Consider the following 21052-nt stretch of genomic DNA (forward strand, 5'->3'; position numbering starts at 1 on the left):
TTTTGAGACTGGTATCTATCCATTTTTGATTCATATTTTGACACAGTGACAAGAACATTAGGCATTTATAGGCTTTTTTAGTTTGTCCCTAGCTCTGTTCACATCAGCGGCTGCTTGCGTTATTTGGAAATCTCAAAATCTGATTTGGTTAATTCGTAAATACGGCTATGGCTTCGACTTATAGTATTACTAGTACATTATTGCCAAACTCAACTCTATATCCTTGCCAAAAAGTTAATAATCTGGAGCAGTTCTACTTTACAATTTATTTCAATTAATTCATCCTAATTTCGTCAATATATTATTATTAAATAATGGCATAATTATAAATTTGAATGTGTTACGTTAATCATAATTTCTTGCTAAGGTAGCGTTTCTATGATAAAATGTACCGGTATGTTCTAAACTCAATTTCAAATTTTTTTTATTCGGATTTTGGATAATCCCGTAGTGTGTGTAGCAGGTTAGGGTTAGGCCATAATTTCATTAAGATTTTCCTTATTTTAGCTCGATTTCGAGTTCGGGACTGTCTGTGTTAGCCAAGTGAATATCCCCCTGCCCCAATAGGCTTCAGTGCCTTTAGACAACTTGAAGTAAAGTCGGCGAACAAAATTAGTTACCTCCATATTGGTACACACACTTCTGGAGCGCCAGATTTTGTGTGCTCCGCTGGTCATTTATGGCCTATTTTCTGTTATTAAAATTCATTCAAATATATGTTTATTTATTTAATTTTTATTTTTCAGGAGTGTCAAATGAGTTCAAGTCGAAACAAGTTTAAACTACGTGATCTACTGTGCGTACCTATGCAAAGAATTTTAAAATATCATCTGCTTGTTAAGGTTTGCTATTTTTTTTAGAAATTTCAGACATTTTTTTTTATTTTTACTTGTTAATCATAAGTTTGGTATTGAAATGGAGATGGGTTTTCTTTTGCCACTCTAATTTTTTTTCAAACTTGAAAGCAATAAATTTAATGCTGTCATTAAAACGAATTAAAATGTTTACACGATACACACAATATTTCAAAATCGAGTCTACTTAGCATAAATATTTAACGACTTTTAAATAAATGATCATTTTCAAGGTCATTTTAATTATTTTCTATTATTCCCAATCTGAGATGTTGCCATTAGTGTTATGTAGTATGGAACTATGGTTCCTACAAGACTTCTGTAAAATCTTATTTGACATTTTTGACAGCGATAGTTGCATTAGGAATAACCAAAATTCAAGCAAAAATACTTAATATACCATTAGAACGGCATAAAGGCCTTTCTCCTTACTGCGTAAGATGCCCAGGCTGTCCATATTTAATTTCAGTATAATGAGCATAGTTGACTCGACCTGTCAAATTTAGATCGGCATGGCCTAATTGCCATTCCCTAAGTGATTATCATCGCGGAAGAGTCTCAAGCCAGGTTTAAGCAAAAAAATACCTTAAAAAAATATATTAAAAAGGATATTATATTATTAATTATGCATATTTTCATTTATTAGTCAAATCTGGGTGCAACGACTTACTTAATAAATCGCTACACTCAACTATGACGCCACCACAGGGGCAAATCTCAGGTTCAAATCCTATGCCAACCACCTCACCCAGGTATAATAAATTGGGTAACCGACGCTTACCCGGGGAGAATTGGGTACTTCCTAAAATAGGAGCACTTTTCACTGACCTCTCTTATAAAAATGAGCATTGTGCAGAATTTGTGTTTTGAGTTGAACTACTTAACAATGGCTATTCAAATAAGCATTAAATTTCATATTGCCAACTTTGCATTTTTTTTTTCTTTCATCACCTGGTACTATTCACTTTTTCAGGAACTCAATAAGCACACGACAGACGGTCACGTCGACAAGCCAAATATGCCACAAGCTCTCACATCTATGCAGGTAATTTTTTATTGTCTTTTCTCTTTACTTTTTTACGGACTTCTCGTTAATTTTTTTTTACGGATTGAGCCAAGGTCTTCACTAATTACAATTCACCATGACTTGATAAATTGAGAAAACTGATTGAAATGTATTTAATTTTTTGACTGTAATATATTTGTTCCTCTGTTTCATTTGTTGTCGTTATTATTTGACGGGGAAGTGTAGAATACTTTATGGAACCCTGAGTTTGAGGGTCTTGGGTAGGGAGGGGTCCTTGGAGGATGCAAGTTTGAGTACCACCGCTCTCATTTTATATACATCAAGCATAGGTTGTGCCTAAATTAAGATTTGTATCTTCGTTCAAGCTTGTTTTTATTTTTTTTCATCAAATATATCTGTACAACAATATTGGTTTAGTTTATTGTATATTTTACATACATCATGCATGGGCTATTGATATTATAATATTGTAAGTCAGCTATTGTAACATGCTTTGAAAATGCAATTTTTGTTTTTTCATGACAATTTCGCAGAATTGGGAATATTGTGAATAAATATCTGATTCTCCTAATTCATATATTTGGTCTCAGTTCTGATTCCTGCTTTGAATAATAATTTAATGATAGTGCATTTATGTTAGGTCCCATCTTGTTTGACTGTGCATGAATTAAAAAGAAAATTTTCATAACATATGTTCTATGATGTTGGATGAACATTTTTGCGTTTTTATAAGAACAAGATTTCCAATATTCTCCAGGGGATTTTCATGTCATGTTTGTTTTGATCAAATATTTGAATGATATTTTTTCTCATTTGCTTGCAAACTATTTTGGTGTGATGATTTATTTTTTCCGAGTGAAAATGGAAATAGCGTAGCATTTCTGTATGTCCAACATGAGTTTAACTGAATAATAATAATATGTTATTTGAATCCAAGGCTTTCAAACTTGCAATGCATTGATCATCATGTCATATTGTAAAATACACTTCCCTCGACAATTACTAGTTTCATAATGTTTTCACCCCTAATTACTATGATATGTGGGGCTTTGTGGGCTTATAGATGCGGTGACAAGCGTATTCTTAACGCCGAGCGCCCGAGCAGAGTTTCATTAGCTTTTAAAAGAGGGTGAGGGCACATAGACTTGCATTGAGCCAAATTTCCTAATTAAAATCTATTCTCTTTTATCTTATCAGGAATTATCATTATACATCAATGAAGTTAAACGAGACAGCGAAGAATTGATAAAGATAAATCAGATTGAAGCAAGACTAGAAGAATATGATCAGGTATGGTAGAAAACATTTTCAAAAAATTTAATTAAATATAAATTGAAACTGAATAAAAATCGTTTTGCTGTAAAATTTATTCAGTCTGGAATCAAAAATTGATTTTTCTTGAAATAGTATAGTTAATTATTCAAATCTCGTTTTCTTGAACTTCGGACCTTTAGAGCTCCTAAAAAAGAGGCTATATATTTTTACACAGTGTATTTGTTGATAGAAGATATTGTCACTGTACGCTCTAATTTCTTTTTAGTTTCGTTGTAGACTCATCGGTATTTAATTTTAAAACCGTTTTTTTTGTTTGTTTGTGGGACAAATAGAATAACCCTTGGAAAAAAAATTCTTAAAATTTCCAAAAAAATTGGAAAAGTTATTTTTTTTAAAAAGATTTTAAATCTGTAACTCAGATGATATTGATGTTAATCAGAATAGTTTTACGCTACCTAGCTTTTATATGTAACCTTCTTCTTTCTATCCATTAGTTTGAGGTTGCAATATTTCTATATAAATGCTTCTTTCGTGGCGAAATACGTACAGTTTAATGCAATTAAAATAAATCTCTAAAGACGGATATCCGTTTAAAAGAGGAAGTCGGGCAATGAATTTTTCTCGCCGAAGCATTTTATAGATTTTTTAATCTTATTAGTCTATCCCCTTGAGAGAATACGGAAGAGTACGCTACGACGGAGAACTCAAAGTGAAATTTGCCGACGACAAAAACATCAGCAGCCGCTACGTGTTCTTATCCGACAAAGCTCTCTTCATGTCCAAATTAAAGGTTGGCCTGTTAAATCAGTTTTACAATTTTTTCTTGTTTTTATTGATTTTGGTATTTATGACAAATTTCAGCTTGTCAAAAATGGAAATTTACATGCATGAAATATGTTATTTCCGCTGGTGCTGTGGTTAATGAGGCTATTTTATACAAACTTTTGTTATTTTTGTATCTTTATTATATCAATTTCAATTTATTAAGATGCTAATGATTCATCCTAAAATATGTAGTTTTTTTTGATTCCTTGTGGGCGTGAACATATTTTCAAGTCACATTATTTGATGAATTTTGACTGTATGTGTATGAATGTTTACTCAAAGCAAGGTCACAAGAAGTAAATCAGAAATTAAAGAGACTGAACCTTGCGAGGCTGTGGCGACGACTAAAATACAAAACGCCACTGACACTATCAAGAATTCTGAATAGCGTCTAGCGATGGTGCAATTGTCGAGAGTGTGGATATTTCAACCAAACAGCCACTTAGCTTACTGAGTTTCTTCTTTTTTGTTTACCATTGTCTCTTGAATTCAAATTACCGAGATGGTGTTCATAATATACAGGTCTGGAGACATTTTAGAGACCATATTATAGATCCTAATTCTGTGTTGCTAACAAAAATCAATTTTAATAACCACTGGATTTGTAAATTGCTATTTTGTAATTTAATTACCAGAGGGTGCTTCATGGGTTTCATCTAGCCATATTTGCGATGAGATTGAATATTTAAGATATGTTCTTGATTTAAAAAGGCGAAATTCAAGATAGATTTTGACTGTTTTTAATTTAACCTGTCTGCTGCATTGGTCATAAATTTATGTAGTCATTAAATTTACAAAACCAAACTTTTGCACATTTTTCCGATTCAATGAGCCTGAAGACCAGGGGTCAGGAACCTTTTTGGTCAAGAGAGCCATGGATGAACATTTAATGTTACTTCTGATGCTGCATGTTGTAGCGGTGGCCTTTGAACGGCTGCTCACATGCAGCACAAGTTGAAATCTGCGATACCCATCACCCTTCCTTCATTTAGGCATCTCTGATGTATTTTAAAAATTAGTTTTGCTAGTCCAATCTAAATATGTACAAACGGACGAAAAGCTTTTTTCTATTGCCCCGCGACTCTATCGCTTTATGATGTCACAAAATATGTTCCAGAATTCCCTAGTTTCATCACAATGCCTGTCCGGTAATTCTCTTACATATCCATGCGCTGGTCGCGCTTTTGGCAAATTGGAAAATTTTCTGCCAAATTTGGTTATAAAAGAGATTGAAATCTCGTAACAATAGTAAACTTAGCCTTAGAATATTTCATTTTTCTGGGAGTCGTATATGTCTCGCGAGCCATGGGTTCCTGACCACTGCTGGAAACCTTTTTGGAAGTCCCTATAATGGTGGTCATCGACGTTTTGTTCGTGTTATAGAACTGGTTTTCTTTTAGTTGCAAATAAATATCAACCAGAAGATGGCAGTATTGACCCTCAAATTTTGCTGAGTGATATTTGAATTTCTGTGCCAATTCTGTGCCAAGTATTTTAGTTAAGAAGAGTTTGCTAACAACAGTAGTGGATTATTAACAATTGTTCTAATTGATAGGTTTTTGAACTTTGTGTCTTTATTTTTAGAATGATTCATATATTCTTAAAGATTTGATACGATTAGAAGACATGCAGCTTGATGAAATGCCAAATCAAAAGCAAACTGGAGGAAAAGTAAGATTGAATTTCATATGCATTTCTAGGCCGAGGAAAGCCAATAGTATGCATTCATCATATGGGGAACAATGACCTCCCATCCTTTTGCCAGTCAAGAATGGGATTAGAGACTTGTTATTCATTTTAGATGGATGAACTTGATGGTAGGGGAAGCTGTAACCTACCAGTGGTTATGTAGAATTACCACATGGCAGTGAGGAAACTAGCAATCCTTTAACATTTAGGTATTCCTGTGGGATTCAAACTTGCGAACCCGAACAGGGGAATCAGAGACTTGATGACAAGATTTAGCGCAATGTACCAATCAATTAGGTTTTAATTAATTCAGTTCATTTGAGATTGCGGTAAATTTCTGAGGTCGGGTCACTCACCATAGTTAATTAAAACACAATATAAGGTAATTATTTTGAAAAATTAGCTGGCAAAGTAATTTTAGATATGTTTAGAATAATGTAATAACATTGTAGACTAAGAACAATTCTTCAAAATTGTATTGTATTAAGATTTGTAAATAAGACACATAACCTACACATGAGACACACATAGTAACACATAATTACAAGAGTAAGTAAGAACTGTGTTACCCACACCTAGATAATTAAAATGGTTTGGTATTTTCATACTTGGCCTAGCCTGACAACAGCATGAGAGAGCAAGGTTCGGCATGTGGTTACGCTACCTTCTCAAAACCAAAATTGTTGCGACTGAATAAATATGAAAAATGCTATCTCCTTTCTCCATCTTGACCTATATCTCTATTTCAAAGTTCCTGATTTTTCCAAATTGTCTTAAATGAATCTTTGCCAGGATAGTAGTAGTGAATTGGAGGGGGGGTGCAATTTCGAATTGAAAGGGTTGCAGTTCTTCCCAAGAATAGTTTCTTGCATGGCAGGCAATACTTGAAAAAGCCTTATTGGGAGCAAAAAGCGTAAATGCTTTATAATATAAAAAAAATAAAAAATCTAGAAATAATGCAAAGAAATATCATAATCACTATTCAATCGCGGGAACTCATTTAAATATTAAATGGGTATTGTTAAATGCATTTCACAATTGTTTTTCAATTTTTTTTCTATTTTTAACTTTTCATGTTTTTGTAGTCAATAAGTGTGTGAAAGGATTTTTGGGTCACACAGATTCATTGACCAGTCTGGCTCAAATATCCAAGTTATAAAACCCCGCCGTTTTTAATATGTAGACTAATAGTAACCAGATGAGTGGTAATTAGCACACTCTTTAATCTTCATCCTGTAACATGGGTCGGCAATCTTTAGCATTGAAGGGCCATTTGGCATCCTTTTCGTCAAACTCAAACGTACTCAGCACCGCAACATCTACTCTAACGTCAGTGGTTATTGAAACTCTTGTAAAACCACTTATGATGCAATAATATAGTTCTTACTGGAAAAAAGCCAAACAAGTTGCAAATGATGTATTAATTCAGATTATGACGAAGTGAAAAGAACTCGTAAAATGGATAGAAAATGTCTGTTTTGACAGATTTGAAAAATGCGATCTTTTTTCATCGCTCTTGACTTATACCTGCTGTGATGTGTAATTAGTAAGTAGTAATCAACTTTACGCCCCCGACTTTCATTGAATCTCCACTGCTTTACACAAAAAACTGCTGTAGTCACTTTGATTCACGGGTGCCAGAGCTTTGAGAACAAAGAGCCACAGGTTGCCGATTGCTGTCCTATAATAATACTGTATAATTACTTATCGATCTTAAGATCGGTAAGTATGTTGATAGGTATTTGTCTGTCTGTCTGTTTGTATGTTTGTCTGTTAGATGAACGCGATATCTCACGACGGCGAGCTTGAATCTGCCCCAAATTTTGCATGTGCATTCATCATATCTCTGACCAAAAGCCTATTGATTTTGGGTTAATTATGTCGTATAATTAGCGAGTTATTAACTAATTACCGATCTAATATCGATAAGTCTTCGGTCTCCGACCGATATTCTCGTTTTTTCGTTCCTGAAAAAAAAAAAAGCTAAAAATTCTTGATTTTTTTTAGTGGAGTTGGGTTTGGAAGTTGTTCTCAATGAAACAAGGCGTTCGGAACTACATGCTGTATGCTAAAACTTTACAGGAAAAAGCAAAATGGTTGGAAGCATTCAAGGACTCAGCGTAAGTTGACTTTTACAAATGGATAATAAAATTTAATGTTATAGAGTAAATGCTTGTATTGACACGTATATTTACCTTTGTGTAGGATTATTTGGGTTGATTTTTTCATCCAAATATTTTTCATCCAAATATTTTTTTTACGACTTTCAGTTTAGTGGAGTTCACTACCTCGTAGTTGTTCTGGTAACAGTATTGATGTGATCTTCAAGTTTCTCGTCAATCAATATTTACTAATGCGAAATTCTCAGTTCAATATAGTTTCAGTAGCTTTTAGCACTTCGCTTGCCGATCGATCTTCTTTGTTTTCAAGTGTCTGCGCGTTGCCTTGCTTTATTTAATAGGTAAATTTCCTTGGAAGAAAAACTATATTTCATGCATCAAGAAAATTTATATTGTCTGTTTCAATTTGAAATCAAACAGTTAGACCAGTAATGGATGTAACTGAATTCTTTTTCAAATTCTAGTTTTTTTATTTTTTATTTATAAATTTCCATTGCAATTGATATGAATGCATTTTTTTGTTAAAATCATGATGTATGAAGTTGTTTTGTAGAATAATATTCACAAGAATGAGAAAATACATAGCAAAAAAAATTTTGATGATCTGAATTCCCGATGAACATCAAGAATAGCAAAATTTATCGCATTGAAAATTTTGGTTTGTCAGAATTCTTAAAATAACAAAACCCGTTTTAATAACATTAATTTTAAATGCTATTTAGGCTTACCGGTAATTCCCTCGACATCAATGTCGGCATAGATTGCATATTATGATCTAAAATCTAATCTGATAGCAGACATTCTTGGATTAGATGGGATGGGTAGAAGCTTTGTTTTGTATTTATATTCTCACATGAGAATCTTGTAATCCTACTGAAATAATAGAGAAACGCAGCGTTTTTAATGTGCCATAATCCCAAAACGTTTGGATTAAAAAACCAACGGCGCCACACCATACTACTGAATTTGAATCTTTTTATTTATCGTCTTTATTAAGAGGTTAAGAAAATCCATTAGTGTGTAGAATTACAGAATCACTCACCCGATACATGTTTTGGTTTCGAGTTTCCGAGTTCTTTTGTGTGTTCATACAACTTACGAGTTCATTCTATCGTAAAGTGGAAAATAATGTTTAAGAATAGATTAGTCTGATATAGCGTGTGCAGTAAGTATATTGAGTAGTGTAGAAATAGGGAAAATACTGTAGGTTCATTCGTGATTGTAAAAAAGTTGAGAACTTTGAAGATATTTGCTGTGGTCGTGTGAATGAGTCAGATCCAAGACTAGAGAGCATATATTATATAGCATATGTAGTTCCACATCCGAATAGCTCAAATTTTGTTTTGCAATTTATGCTTATGTACAGGGAGACCATAAACAACAGAATCACGAAAAAGTAGGAAAATATTTCTTCAGGAAAATAATAATTTTTGTGTGAAGGGTTCTAGATTACTGTAAATTTTAGGTACAATCATACACAACTGAATTTAAAGTGTTAAATAATTTTTTTTCTCTTTCGGAATTAATTAAGAAATTTATGTTTTTTCGTTACCCTGTATTTATTGATAATACCACGATCAATGATACTTAAATGTTGGATATGACATTTATTTTACCAAATTAATTAGCAAATTTGAAGTGAAAAAGCGAATATCATACGGTTACATACCCAGGCATTACCAAATCAAATATTTTGGTTTCCTGAATAAATTCTAAAATGATCTTTTTTAATATGTACTATATTTTAAATAAAAAACAGATGCATGGCAATGCAAAAAAAGAATTTAATTAGTTCTCTGTTTTTACAGTTTTCAGAAATAACTATAAAAGCATTTTTAGTTATATTATGACGCGCGCTACAATTGTTCAAAATGATAGTTTACACACGAAACCAAGTATTACTAAAACCAGGAATTAAGAATATGAAATAAAATTAATATAGTATCGATTCGATTTGGATATCCCTTATCAAAACACTTGAAAATTGTTTGCGCACACTTATATAGTATTTACGGTAGCAGCATTGCAGAGGAGAAACGGTAAGTCTGTAATATTTGTCCAATTCCAACAAAATTTTCTCAAAGGAAGGTCACGTTCTCTCACTCAAACTGCCAACAATGCCAGAAAGCTTTGTAACAGTCGAAATGAATATGAACAGCTATATTTAATTCAGCGGAACAATGATAAAAATGATATTTTAGCGAGAAAAAATAGAGTGCTTCAAATGAGATATAATAAATTAGAAGTTTTTTAAAGAATGTCTTACATCCTATTATTAGCGATTTAGTTTAGCCTAAATAAAATAATAATATTAGATCAATGCTTCTCATACTTTTTAAGTCACCCTTTTTGGAGTTTGTCTCACACCCCCCTCAAAAATAACTAGCTGGCAATAAGCTGCAAATAACGAATAGTAATTTCAAAGTATGTTTTATGCAAAAAAACAAGGATGGAACGTAAATAATGGAATAAAGTTTCAAAATGTAAATATATGAAATAAGGCGTGCAAGATCAAATCTAACATGGGGCGCGCCCCACTATATTAGATTAAGTAGATGTCATCTACTTTGGATGAAGTGTAAACTGCGTAATTTTTTTTTTCTAATTGTCTGATGTTATATAAAGCTATGAATGTTGTATTATGAGTGTTGACTTGCAAGAATTTTAATTACACTTTTTTTGTTTATTGTCAAAATAATCAATTTGAAATTATAAAAATGATAACATAAATTTTTTGCTTCAATTATCTTATTGACCTATCTATCGTGTGAACCGTACATGTCACAAACATTTGTTCGCTTACCTCCTGTCATTCTTTGTTGACAAGGTTCTTTTTGTACCAAACATCTATGGGCCACATTCAATAGGACATTTCATGTATGATCCATTTTTAAAGTCTTAATTCGATTTGTTAATGATGTGATAAATTACCTTAAAATACTTTATTTTTTTTAATAGTTCTTGGTAAATTGCGTAACGATATACAGTTCTCATTCCTTAGAGATAATTCCTCATTTATCATATTTAATAAGGTGGATAGTTTATTGAAAAAAAAACGTCACTCGATGTTTTGATATTTAGCGATAAACAAACTAATTTTTTTTTAATAGTTAATCCTTTATTTTTTAGGAATTCCTGACCAAATTTCATAATCACTTTCCGGTTCGGCATAGTATAACCAATTTATTACGCCATGGGTAGGTGACAAACACAGGATTTTAACCCACAATGACACTATAGCAGTTGTGGCGTGTGGGCAAGTTTTTTTGTGGATCATGGGCCACCAATTTTGCCCACCTTGACTGGTGGGCCATAATAATTGTGATGTAAAAAGTTTCATTTTTGTGAATAATATTTACAGTAAAATATTTGGTACTCCTGAAGTATGTGAACCAAGATGGCGGACACCGGAACGTAGCATGTGTACCAGGTTAGGGTTAAGCCATAATTTCAGGTACTAATACTATGGGAGTCACTTGGCTAGTCCCCGAACACGTAATAGAACTAAAATGAGAAAAATTGGAATAAAATTATGGCCTAACCCTAACTTGGTACACATACTACGTTCCGGTGTCGGCCATCTTGGTTCACATACTTCGGGAGCACCCAATATTTAAAAGTGGAAAACAAAAAACCTTGTGCCAAAACATAAGTTTAATCGCAATCTCAACAAATTTCATGGGCTATTTTTCATCTAAAACGTCAAAATTTGGTTTTAGTTGGTTGTGGCAACATCAGATGAGCCAGATTGAATTACCCAACGGGTCGGATTTGGCCCACAGGCCATAGTTTGCTATGTCAGCACTACAGTCTCCAAGTCGTTAGACTTAACTGCGATGGTTTTGCAAGTTATCTCTTGGGTTCAAATCCAACACCCGCCACCTTATATCCAGGGTGTGAGATATTGGGTAGTCAATGCCGAATAGGATAGATATTGTTTCTTCCAAAAATGGTAACTCCTTACATATCATTAGATATCAGTGGCTGCTTGTGCGGGGATTTGTTCAGAGCAAAAGGTGTGAATAAGTGTAAAAAAATTGCAAGCTTATATATTTATTTGAAAATTTTCACTTACATAAATGTAAAACCATTCGGAATTTTAGTTCAGTTAGACACACACTTTGTTGCTGCAATTTTCTGTATCTATGCTGCAGCAAGAATGGTATTTTAATATTTTTGTTGTGCTGTTTGTGTTTCTCCTTGTCGTTTCGATTTGTGAATGAATTGTTTATTTTGTAAGGATAATCCGTTATTTGTTCTTGGCATTTTGCAACCTAGCGGAAACTTATACATCAGCCAAATGTGTGTCGCATTGAAAGACGAATCTTTTCAACGAAGCTCAACTATGTACACATAATAGAGTTATAGAATTTTAAGATTTGCGTTCTGTTTAATCTGGTGATTTAAGTCAAGGCCACGATTGTGAAATAATACCCACTTATTTGTTGTTAGTTTTCGTGTGAGAAAGTGTTTTTTAAGTCGTAATTATTGAATATCAATTGAACAAGGTTTCGAAAAAATGTGCGGTTGGTAAATATTTATATCATCTACGTTTTATAGAGGTAACAAGGTCATAAAAATTAATTATTTGGTGTACCTAACTGAACCATTATCGAATTCGTTGATGCCTAAGGTGACGGTCAGTTGTTTACTATCTACATTCTTAAATCGTTTCGCTTCTGTACATTGATTCGATTAGGTTTTTAATAGCAATACATGCGTTACAGTAAATTGTAGTCTTGTTTTGCATTGGTATAAACATCGGTTAGTCTGCTGTGTTTCCGTATCTTGAGTGTTTCTATGTAACCAAAGTGATTTTCTTCTGTCTTTATAGACATAATCATTGACGCCTCTTCGTTTTTATGTGAACAATTATTTCACTATTCTAACCAAAAAAGCCAATTTAGTACAACACTGAGATTAGTGTATTATTTTTCACATTAATCAAAAATTAAGTAGCCTATCCCTTGTTTCACTTTTAATACCATAACATCAACTTTTTGTGTTTTTTATGAATTAGTAAGACACACTTAAGCAGTTCAGTGTTTGCTTTCATGGAAGGTCTCTGAAAATCGGATTAAATTGTAGTGTTATAAGTTCACGAGCTTCATATCCCTTTTCTCCTATTGAAGATTGAGGTTTCTAGAGTGTCGCGGTCTAGCGGTTGTAAGTTCTAAGTGGCTGGCGTTCTTTTTTCGTTCTGCTAATGACATCACTCATGAATTCCTCGCTCTTGCTTGATACCGACGTTGACATTATAGAGATGCTTGTTATTTGTTTATCGTATTCTTTATCGGGTCGTAAACAAATCAACAATTATACGAGAACGAGTGTTATCTCATTTCAGTTAGGAATGATAGAAAAGTGAGATAGTGCCAAAGACTGTCACAGGCTTCGGATGCCAGAACGTAATCCTCTGCCCTTAGGCAGGCTCAGATAATGAATACCGTCATTCATATGTTTCTGCTTGATCATTTGAAATATCTCAAGGAGAGAGGCGAGCTCTTATCTTATTCTGGAAGCAGAGGGTTTAAAAATCAAGCTCTTTAGAATAAGTTACAACTACAGTTTACCATTTTGTTGTCAGGTAAAGTAGATTAACTTAAGCCATAAATAGGCTTGTTAAAATTTTAAACGATGGAGTTAAATATATATGTAACATGCAACGGGACGGCAACCACTCGAACAATAAGGTAGGTGATCGTAAATTAACATGTAACTATTCTTATCATACTATTATTATTACTTGTTATAATCTCATTATATGAATCATTTTGCTGACTTTTATTGGAACGTGCTGTTTGCCTTTTCTCTTTAGTAAATTATAGGTTTCAGTCAATGAGAACACACTGTACTTATACGTGTCATTACAAGCATTTAGTTTCGGTATTTATTATTAACCTTGTTTATTTTTTTCATTTCTGCGTAAACGCTTTTTAAAAATTTTTAATTTTATTTCTAATAGTGTATTGTTCTTCGTATTTCCCAGACCTAATTTATGTCTTATCGTAATAATGGCGGATAAAACAAATAATCAATGTAACAATCCAAATAATCGTTTTCTTGATTCCAGGAAAGCATACTATGACGTCTTAATCGTTATATTTTCATTCCGCTTTCTTGTGGCCGTAACGCGATAATGACCAGTGACGTTAGTAAAATAATCTGGCGATTTTTATTTTGATGAGATCGGTATCGGATGGAAAAATTGTTTGCTTTTCCGTCACTCAACGAATTTTCGCCGATACCATCAATTGTTAAGATCTTTTGGCCTTTTTTCGACCTAGTGATAACATCAGCCCTCGGGCACTAAAGGGGAAGAAGCACAATTTCGAGATGCAGACCTTCGCAGAACCCACAACATGCAGCAGTTGTCAGCTCCTTCTCAAAGGGATATTTTACCAGGGATACGAATGCACCGGTGAGGGGGTCATTCCTACTTGGCTATGTTGAAAATTTGATACCTTCATAAAACTAATTGAATCAATATTAAACAGTTAAATAGAATAGTCGAATTAGAATTATAGCAGTAGATCATCATTATGTCAAGAATCAAGAGGTTTTTTTCAACAGTTACCAATGCCAGATGCCACAAACAATGTCTCGCTGACACTCTCAAATTGATTGAAGATAAAGCAATAGATGCATCTACAAAAGGTATGCCTGTTTCCTTGATCATGTTCCTTTTGTTTCACTCAATTACACCCAAGCAAATTATTTTATACTTTATAGTTATCTGATGTATTATTGTTAATCAAGTCACAATTTTTACATAAATGTTAGTGTCATTAGAATTTTAAAACTCGATTCCCCAGCCCATTTCGGGATCGTTAAATCCGAATATCCAGATGTTATAGTATTATATCTTACGTTTATTTCTATTTTGAATATTTTTAAGTAATATCTTTCAACAGAATGAAAATGTAATTAAAATCTGATACTGTTATCTTTGTATTATGGTAAACCAAGCCAATAAATAAATTTATATCTGCGTTAGTATCATAATATTCAATGTATATTTTTATAATTCTATTTTTTCAATAAATTTAGGGAAGATCATATCGGAATACTTATGTATTATAATATTATCTCACGATTTATTCCTATTTTGAATATTTCAAGTACATAATATATTTCATAATAAAATAAAAATATATTACTTGGTGAAATTCAGTATAAATTTCACTTTAAAAAAAATAGCAAATTTTACAGAAAAGACAGTAAGTTGGAATCTGAATTGACAATTTAGCAGTATTCTTTATCTTATTTAACAAAATCCATTCAATTTCCCATTCCTACCTTACTTACAACTCTTAATCAGATGTTTTGTAAGGTTATTTCTTAGCATTAAGATTTCATGCTTGTCAGTCAAAAATTATATCCATACACTTATACAGCTGTGATAATGTGATTCACTATAAATTTATTTTGGTCTAGGATTAATCAGAGTAATCACAGAGAATGGTAGTGAATCTCTTTTTGACAAACACATAAATTTATCAATAATAGTATTCAAAGAATGTAACTTAAAGAGTTTATATATTCTGTTGAGAATAATTCATGATAAAGTTTATATTGTAATATACAGGGAAATTTAAAAATGAATTGAGTATTGAATACATTTATGGAATCTGTTATGTTTTATATAGTAGTTTAGGAAGTTGAGAGAAAAGTTAGAATATTTTCATTTTGTAGACGTGAATTGATATCTGACAGTTAGATAAATTCATACAAATTTCTTTTTTAAAAACTGTACCATAGTAGCAAAATAATATAAATTGGAACTGTTTCTTTCTGCACTGTAAAAATTCATCTCTAAAAGTTTACCTACACCCGAACGGTGTTGTAATTTGTTGAAATTTTCATGGTATTTTGATTCCACTGCAGTATTGATAATTTTTGACTAAAACGATACCTTCTACTGTTTGAATTTTTGATATACTAAATTTTTAAACATCTTTATGTTGAAAACAATAAAAGATTATAATATGACCATATTTTGTGAGCGGGAGCTGCTTGCTTGTACTGGAACTTTTCCAGAGCAATAAGCGTGGATAAATGTATAGAAAAAATTGAATAAGACCTACAAAAAAAAAGAATCCATCTCATTTGGAACATATTATAGAGAACCTAACTTTTGTGCAAAGTCCCTAAGTTACTAAAACTTTTGGGTACAATCATACAAAACAGAAGTTCAAGCTTTCATGTGTCGGATAATTTTTTTCTTCATATTTTTAGATGTAATCAAGTAATTTATGGATTCTGATTTTTTGAATCACCCTGTATGACATTTTGATGAAAAAAAAATTGAAGTATATTGCTAATTTTTTAATTTTTTTTTTCGATTATTTTTCTAGCTGGTCGAAACAAAGACAAGGCACCACCTGTTCCACAGCGTGGCGGAAAGGTAACACGTCATTTTTGTATATATATTTGCAAATTTTCATGTATTCGTGTTTGCACCTGTCTGTCATCATGTGTTTGTGTTTATCTTTGCGACTTAGTAGTCACAAAATTTGACCAAAGTTTTTTTTTTCGCAGAGGCCAAATCCTTCACAGGCACAAAAACCGCCCAGCAGTCAATCGATCACAGTCGGATCATGTAAGTTAAAGGTTGCGTGTCTTTGTTTTATTTTGATTTATCAAAGATTGCTATCAGTTAACAGAAAAGATTATGTTCATGAAATAGTTGTGGCGATATTTTCTTAATCCATTGCTTCTTAATTAACAGCAGTAAACTTTATTACTGACTCTATTTCAAATTTCGTAGAAGTGAACTTTGAGACATTTGTTTTCGAATTTTCAGATTTTAATTATTATCAAACCAATTTCTTTGAATTTTGGTTGAATAGTTCAGACTTTTTTTATTTTTAATACTGGTAATACCTTATGTAATGATGAAAAAATTCGATATTGGATTTTTCTTCGGATATCTTTGCTAGGACTTAAATTAATATTAATGTATATTTTACGAATTGTATCTAAATCATATTATTGCAGCAATAATAAATTCGGATTTTCAAAATAATAAAGCAGATTGCATTTAACAGTCTTTTTGAATTGCTTTATGACCTCTTCAAAACCCTGCTTACGAGACACCATCTATTTATGCTATGTCTTATTAATATACTGCATTATTGTAAGAAGTAAGCCCTATGACTTTATGGAGTCAAGAGATCTAAAAAAATAATTGTCATTATAAAAGAATCAATTTGTTTAAATTTGAAGCAGTCTTATTAAAAAAATAGATTTGTATTATTTTTTACATTTTGTTGAAATTAAATAAAATAAAAATAGGAAATGATGTTTTTTTCTCTGCATATTTATATGCCCTTCGCTTTGAATAAGTCTCTGGATAACCAAGCGGACAAACAAGGGGTTACTATATTCACAAAGGTCTGGAATCTTTTTGGTTTGGCACTATCTACCCAGTTTTTTACACCTTGCGTGAGGTGATGGGCATGGGATTTGAACCTGACGATGCCACTATGTTTAAGCCTAATGCTTTACCTACTAGGCCACTGCGTGGCACATAAATATTCTTAACCTGTCACTTGAGTGATCAATCGTAATCTAAAAGTTGACAGTCCTATTCTCCAGAACAAAATATGCGGCCTAAATCATCTGATGTGCGTCATTATTTTAATCTTTGGTTTTAATTCGCCTCAAAATATTTCGATGTTGACAAGTATGAAGACGAATGAATGGGTATGAAAGAGCGCTTTTTATAATTTCTGCAAAAAATATTGCGAAATTTGTTTGCATAAAATTTTTATTTTCCATCAATATTTCATAATATATTTTGTATACTGCTTGTCAAATATAATTTTTAGCATTATGAAATGTTCTTGGTTCTTCGAAATGAAAATTTATTGAACGTGATTATCACTATATATTTAAGGTAGACGATTGCCATTTGTTCCTCCTGTTTTAAACAGCAGCCTATCTTGTTATCCTATTTTTAAAGTAAGATTTGTAAGACATTAGATTTTTTGGGAATTTTTTTAAATTAATGGCCTTTTTAAATACCATAATAAGTAAGGATATGCATTTTGATTCATTATTGATAGATTGACTGCCTGCTTTATGCTAAATCATTGAATTGGGGCTGTATTATTTGTGGCGTATTTTCACTTATTTCTTTATTACAATACCATTATTTTTACAGTTCAGTGAGGTTTCATTAGGTTTATTTTTATTTAAAACGATTTAGTTTTAACTTGACTATAATTGAAATTGTCATTTACGTTTTTAACATTTTTATATCATCATTTTTTCAGTAAGTTACAAGGCACATCGACAATATACAGGAACACCGGCACCGCCCTTCCCAAATGCTCCTATCATTACTTTTAACATTGGCGAACCGATCGAAGTTTTGGAACAAGTTACTTCAGACTGGTGGAAGGTGTGTAGAATTTCTAGAATCAGTCTCTGTGCTTTTTTGTTATGTAACAGTAACAAATTTTGTAGAATTGATAATCTAATAAATTTAAAATCTGTGATTTTTAGTTCCATAGGCCACATAGACACACAGAACGAAAATTCAGTAAAGTAAGGTTAAAAAATGCGACATCACTACACAGAATATTATGGAATTTAAAAAAATAGGTTAAAATCGTTTTTGAGAAAAAAATTCAGATTTATCAGGAAAAAATGACTTGGTCAAATATTACTGAATAAATTAGCATGTCTCTCACTTCTTCCCAAAATTTATGCAATTGCTGAAATTAAAACTTAATTTTGCACAATTTGTGTCAAAACATAGAATTATGCATAAAAATTTTCATTACTGATTACATCTATTGATAATCTTATTATGCATTAATTCCTTGCATCTTTATTGCGAAAACAACTCAAAACCATGTTTTAATAACATTTTAATTTTTTGGGGTTACTAAGAATCCCTTCCTCCTTTGAGCCATCTGCATATATTACCCCTGATATGGGGGTTTATTTACATTTCCTCGGAGATAGCATCAAAATTATCTATTGATATTGATAAGGATAAGAATAATAACGTTAAAGGCCAAATTTGATCAAACATGATAATACGCCCCAACAAAGCAAAAAAACATGTTTTGGTTTACCGGCAGCTTACATTGTTTCCTCGTTTTAATTATTTTTTTCGATCTTATCGACGTTTGTTGAAAGATCGCTCTCTGATAAGATTTAGTTTGCGTCAATCGGTAATTTCTAGGAAATTCTCTTTTCTGTGTTATGCTTCGACCTCACCGCTTAATTTTTATCTGTCTTTTAATTTAATAATGACCTTCTTATATCTCAAACTGACTCGAATGGCGATCTTGTAGCTTGTAGGAGATGTAATAATAAATTTTTGTAATAGGAAAATAAATAATAGATACCACCATTTTATTATAATCTGTATTTAGTAATTTATCTGAAATAGTAATTAGAATAAAATAAAATTTAGAAACTTTTGTATAAATTATTAAGAGCATCTCAAATTAGTTTAAATATTCAAGAAATAGTATTTTTAATTTTCTGTTTTTTATTTTTATGATAGAAATAAAGATAGGATATATGGGAACTGTATCTTACTCCATTTTAATTTGAATGTTCAATATTTTTGACTCGATATGTTAAAACTTATGCAAGTATGAAACGTATCAAATTTTATATCGAAACGAATTGTTTTTCAAACCCTAATGGAAATTATATCGCAAATGGAGATAGAAAGTTTTTATTGTCGATTTTTTAAAAAATTCCTTTTCCTAAATCGTACAATTTTTTGAGAGGTAAATTCATATTCAATTTTTTTCGACCAAACTTTGAATCATTTTTAACTTAAATCTGATAAACCAAATTTTCATTTTGACGATCATTTTCACTATTTAATTCATCCGTTCTACCTCTCTGACTAAGATAATCGAATTTTAATAAATTGGCTTTTCGTATTACGATGGTGGATATTCAAGATTACTCAGAATCTTGGTGTCACTTAAACAATAACAATTAACGCTAATCGAATCAGTTTTAAAATATACAGACTGTCACTAAAATATTCGTTTATTTGTTTGTGTTCGTGCCAATTTTCGTGTCAACACGTTATTCTTGAATTCTTGGAGTTTTATTTTTATTATTATTTAGAGATAACAACATGCAACAAATAAACCATTGTTATCAATTTAAAAATGATTTTTTAAATACTATCAAGCCTGTTTAATACATAAGTAACACATAATGCAATTGTAAAAATTGGCCCATTTTAGATTAAACTTTTATTTAGTAAATTTCTATGTAGGCCTATATTATTACTCAGTATCAAGTATTGGCCATTGATAAATAAAGTATAATTGGTCTTTATTTCATATTATGCCATGCTTAGTCTTAAACTAAATTAAACTAAATATATAAAATGTGATTAAAAATGATAAATGATGCAAAATTAACCAATATTGCGGCGCATAATGGGGCATAGTCAGAGTCAGCTAGAAAAGGATTCGTAAAAAAACAAAAAACTTGGTATTTTGGATTCTAGAATAGTAATTTCAATATTTTTAAGTTAAAATTCAGCACAGATAAATTATAATTTAACATGTCGTTTTGTTCACCTATTTTTAATTTAGAAATACATTTTTCAATCAAAATTTCATATTTTAAGGGGAAAACTCAAAATGCGTTATAGGCTATATTTTCCATTGCGCATTTTGGCTAATATTTAATTTAATACTTTTCATGCGATCTGAATATTATAATTAAATTTTTCCTTCGTGTTTCATTTTCAATCTTTTTGTGATATCTTCATGGATACCACGGTATTAGTCATTAGCAGAAACCTCGCCTTTTTAAATGAAAAACAAACAATGAATTATGACAATCTACGTCATTGTGTAATTTTTCTCTAAGTCAGCGAAATTCCAGGGTTTTATTTTTATAAACATTGTTTGACCCTGGTTTGGTACCGGTCGCCCGCCCCGACATTTAAAATAAATCCTAAGCGAACGATTACGAAATAATTCCTGGGATTACGATAGAGAAGAATACTGCTATTTGTTAATGTAAAATACTTGTTAATTTTAAAAAATATAACTAGGATTTCGCAGTCAATAGATTTCAATTACTTTCTCTTTTATTTATGTTATTAATAAATAATGACATTCCATTTTTCTGAAAAAAGTTGTGAAATCATTGTTTTTTCAGGCATTATATGACTAATATTTAGCGAACATTATGCGAAATAATATTTCCTCACATGAAAAATATTTTATTTTGAAAAACAAACTTTTAGAATCAAATTT

At 31.6% G+C, this 21052-nt stretch overlaps 1 protein-coding gene across 5 annotated transcripts in view; it reads left to right on the forward strand.

Moving 5' to 3' along the window:
* LOC120344578 (proto-oncogene vav-like) overlaps nucleotides 1-21052 on the forward strand; it is a 57002-nt gene that overhangs the window by 15783 nt on the left and 20167 nt on the right. For all 5 annotated transcript variants that reach the window (XM_078112807.1, XM_078112806.1, XM_078112808.1 and 2 more), the window contains exons 9-19: nucleotides 747-842; nucleotides 1828-1899; nucleotides 3079-3171; nucleotides 3815-3946; nucleotides 5566-5652; nucleotides 7678-7790; nucleotides 14078-14211; nucleotides 14364-14447; nucleotides 16148-16197; nucleotides 16332-16392; nucleotides 18071-18198. In XM_078112807.1, coding sequence (XP_077968933.1) covers nucleotides 747-842; nucleotides 1828-1899; nucleotides 3079-3171; nucleotides 3815-3946; nucleotides 5566-5652; nucleotides 7678-7790; nucleotides 14078-14211; nucleotides 14364-14447; nucleotides 16148-16197; nucleotides 16332-16392; nucleotides 18071-18198 — 1050 coding nt within the window. The remainder of the gene's footprint in view (nucleotides 1-746; nucleotides 843-1827; nucleotides 1900-3078; nucleotides 3172-3814; nucleotides 3947-5565; nucleotides 5653-7677; nucleotides 7791-14077; nucleotides 14212-14363; nucleotides 14448-16147; nucleotides 16198-16331; nucleotides 16393-18070; nucleotides 18199-21052) is intronic.

The sequence above is a fragment of the Styela clava genome, chromosome 5 (assembly GCF_964204865.1).
Source record: "Styela clava chromosome 5, kaStyClav1.hap1.2, whole genome shotgun sequence".
Lineage (NCBI taxonomy): Eukaryota > Metazoa > Chordata > Ascidiacea > Stolidobranchia > Styelidae > Styela > Styela clava.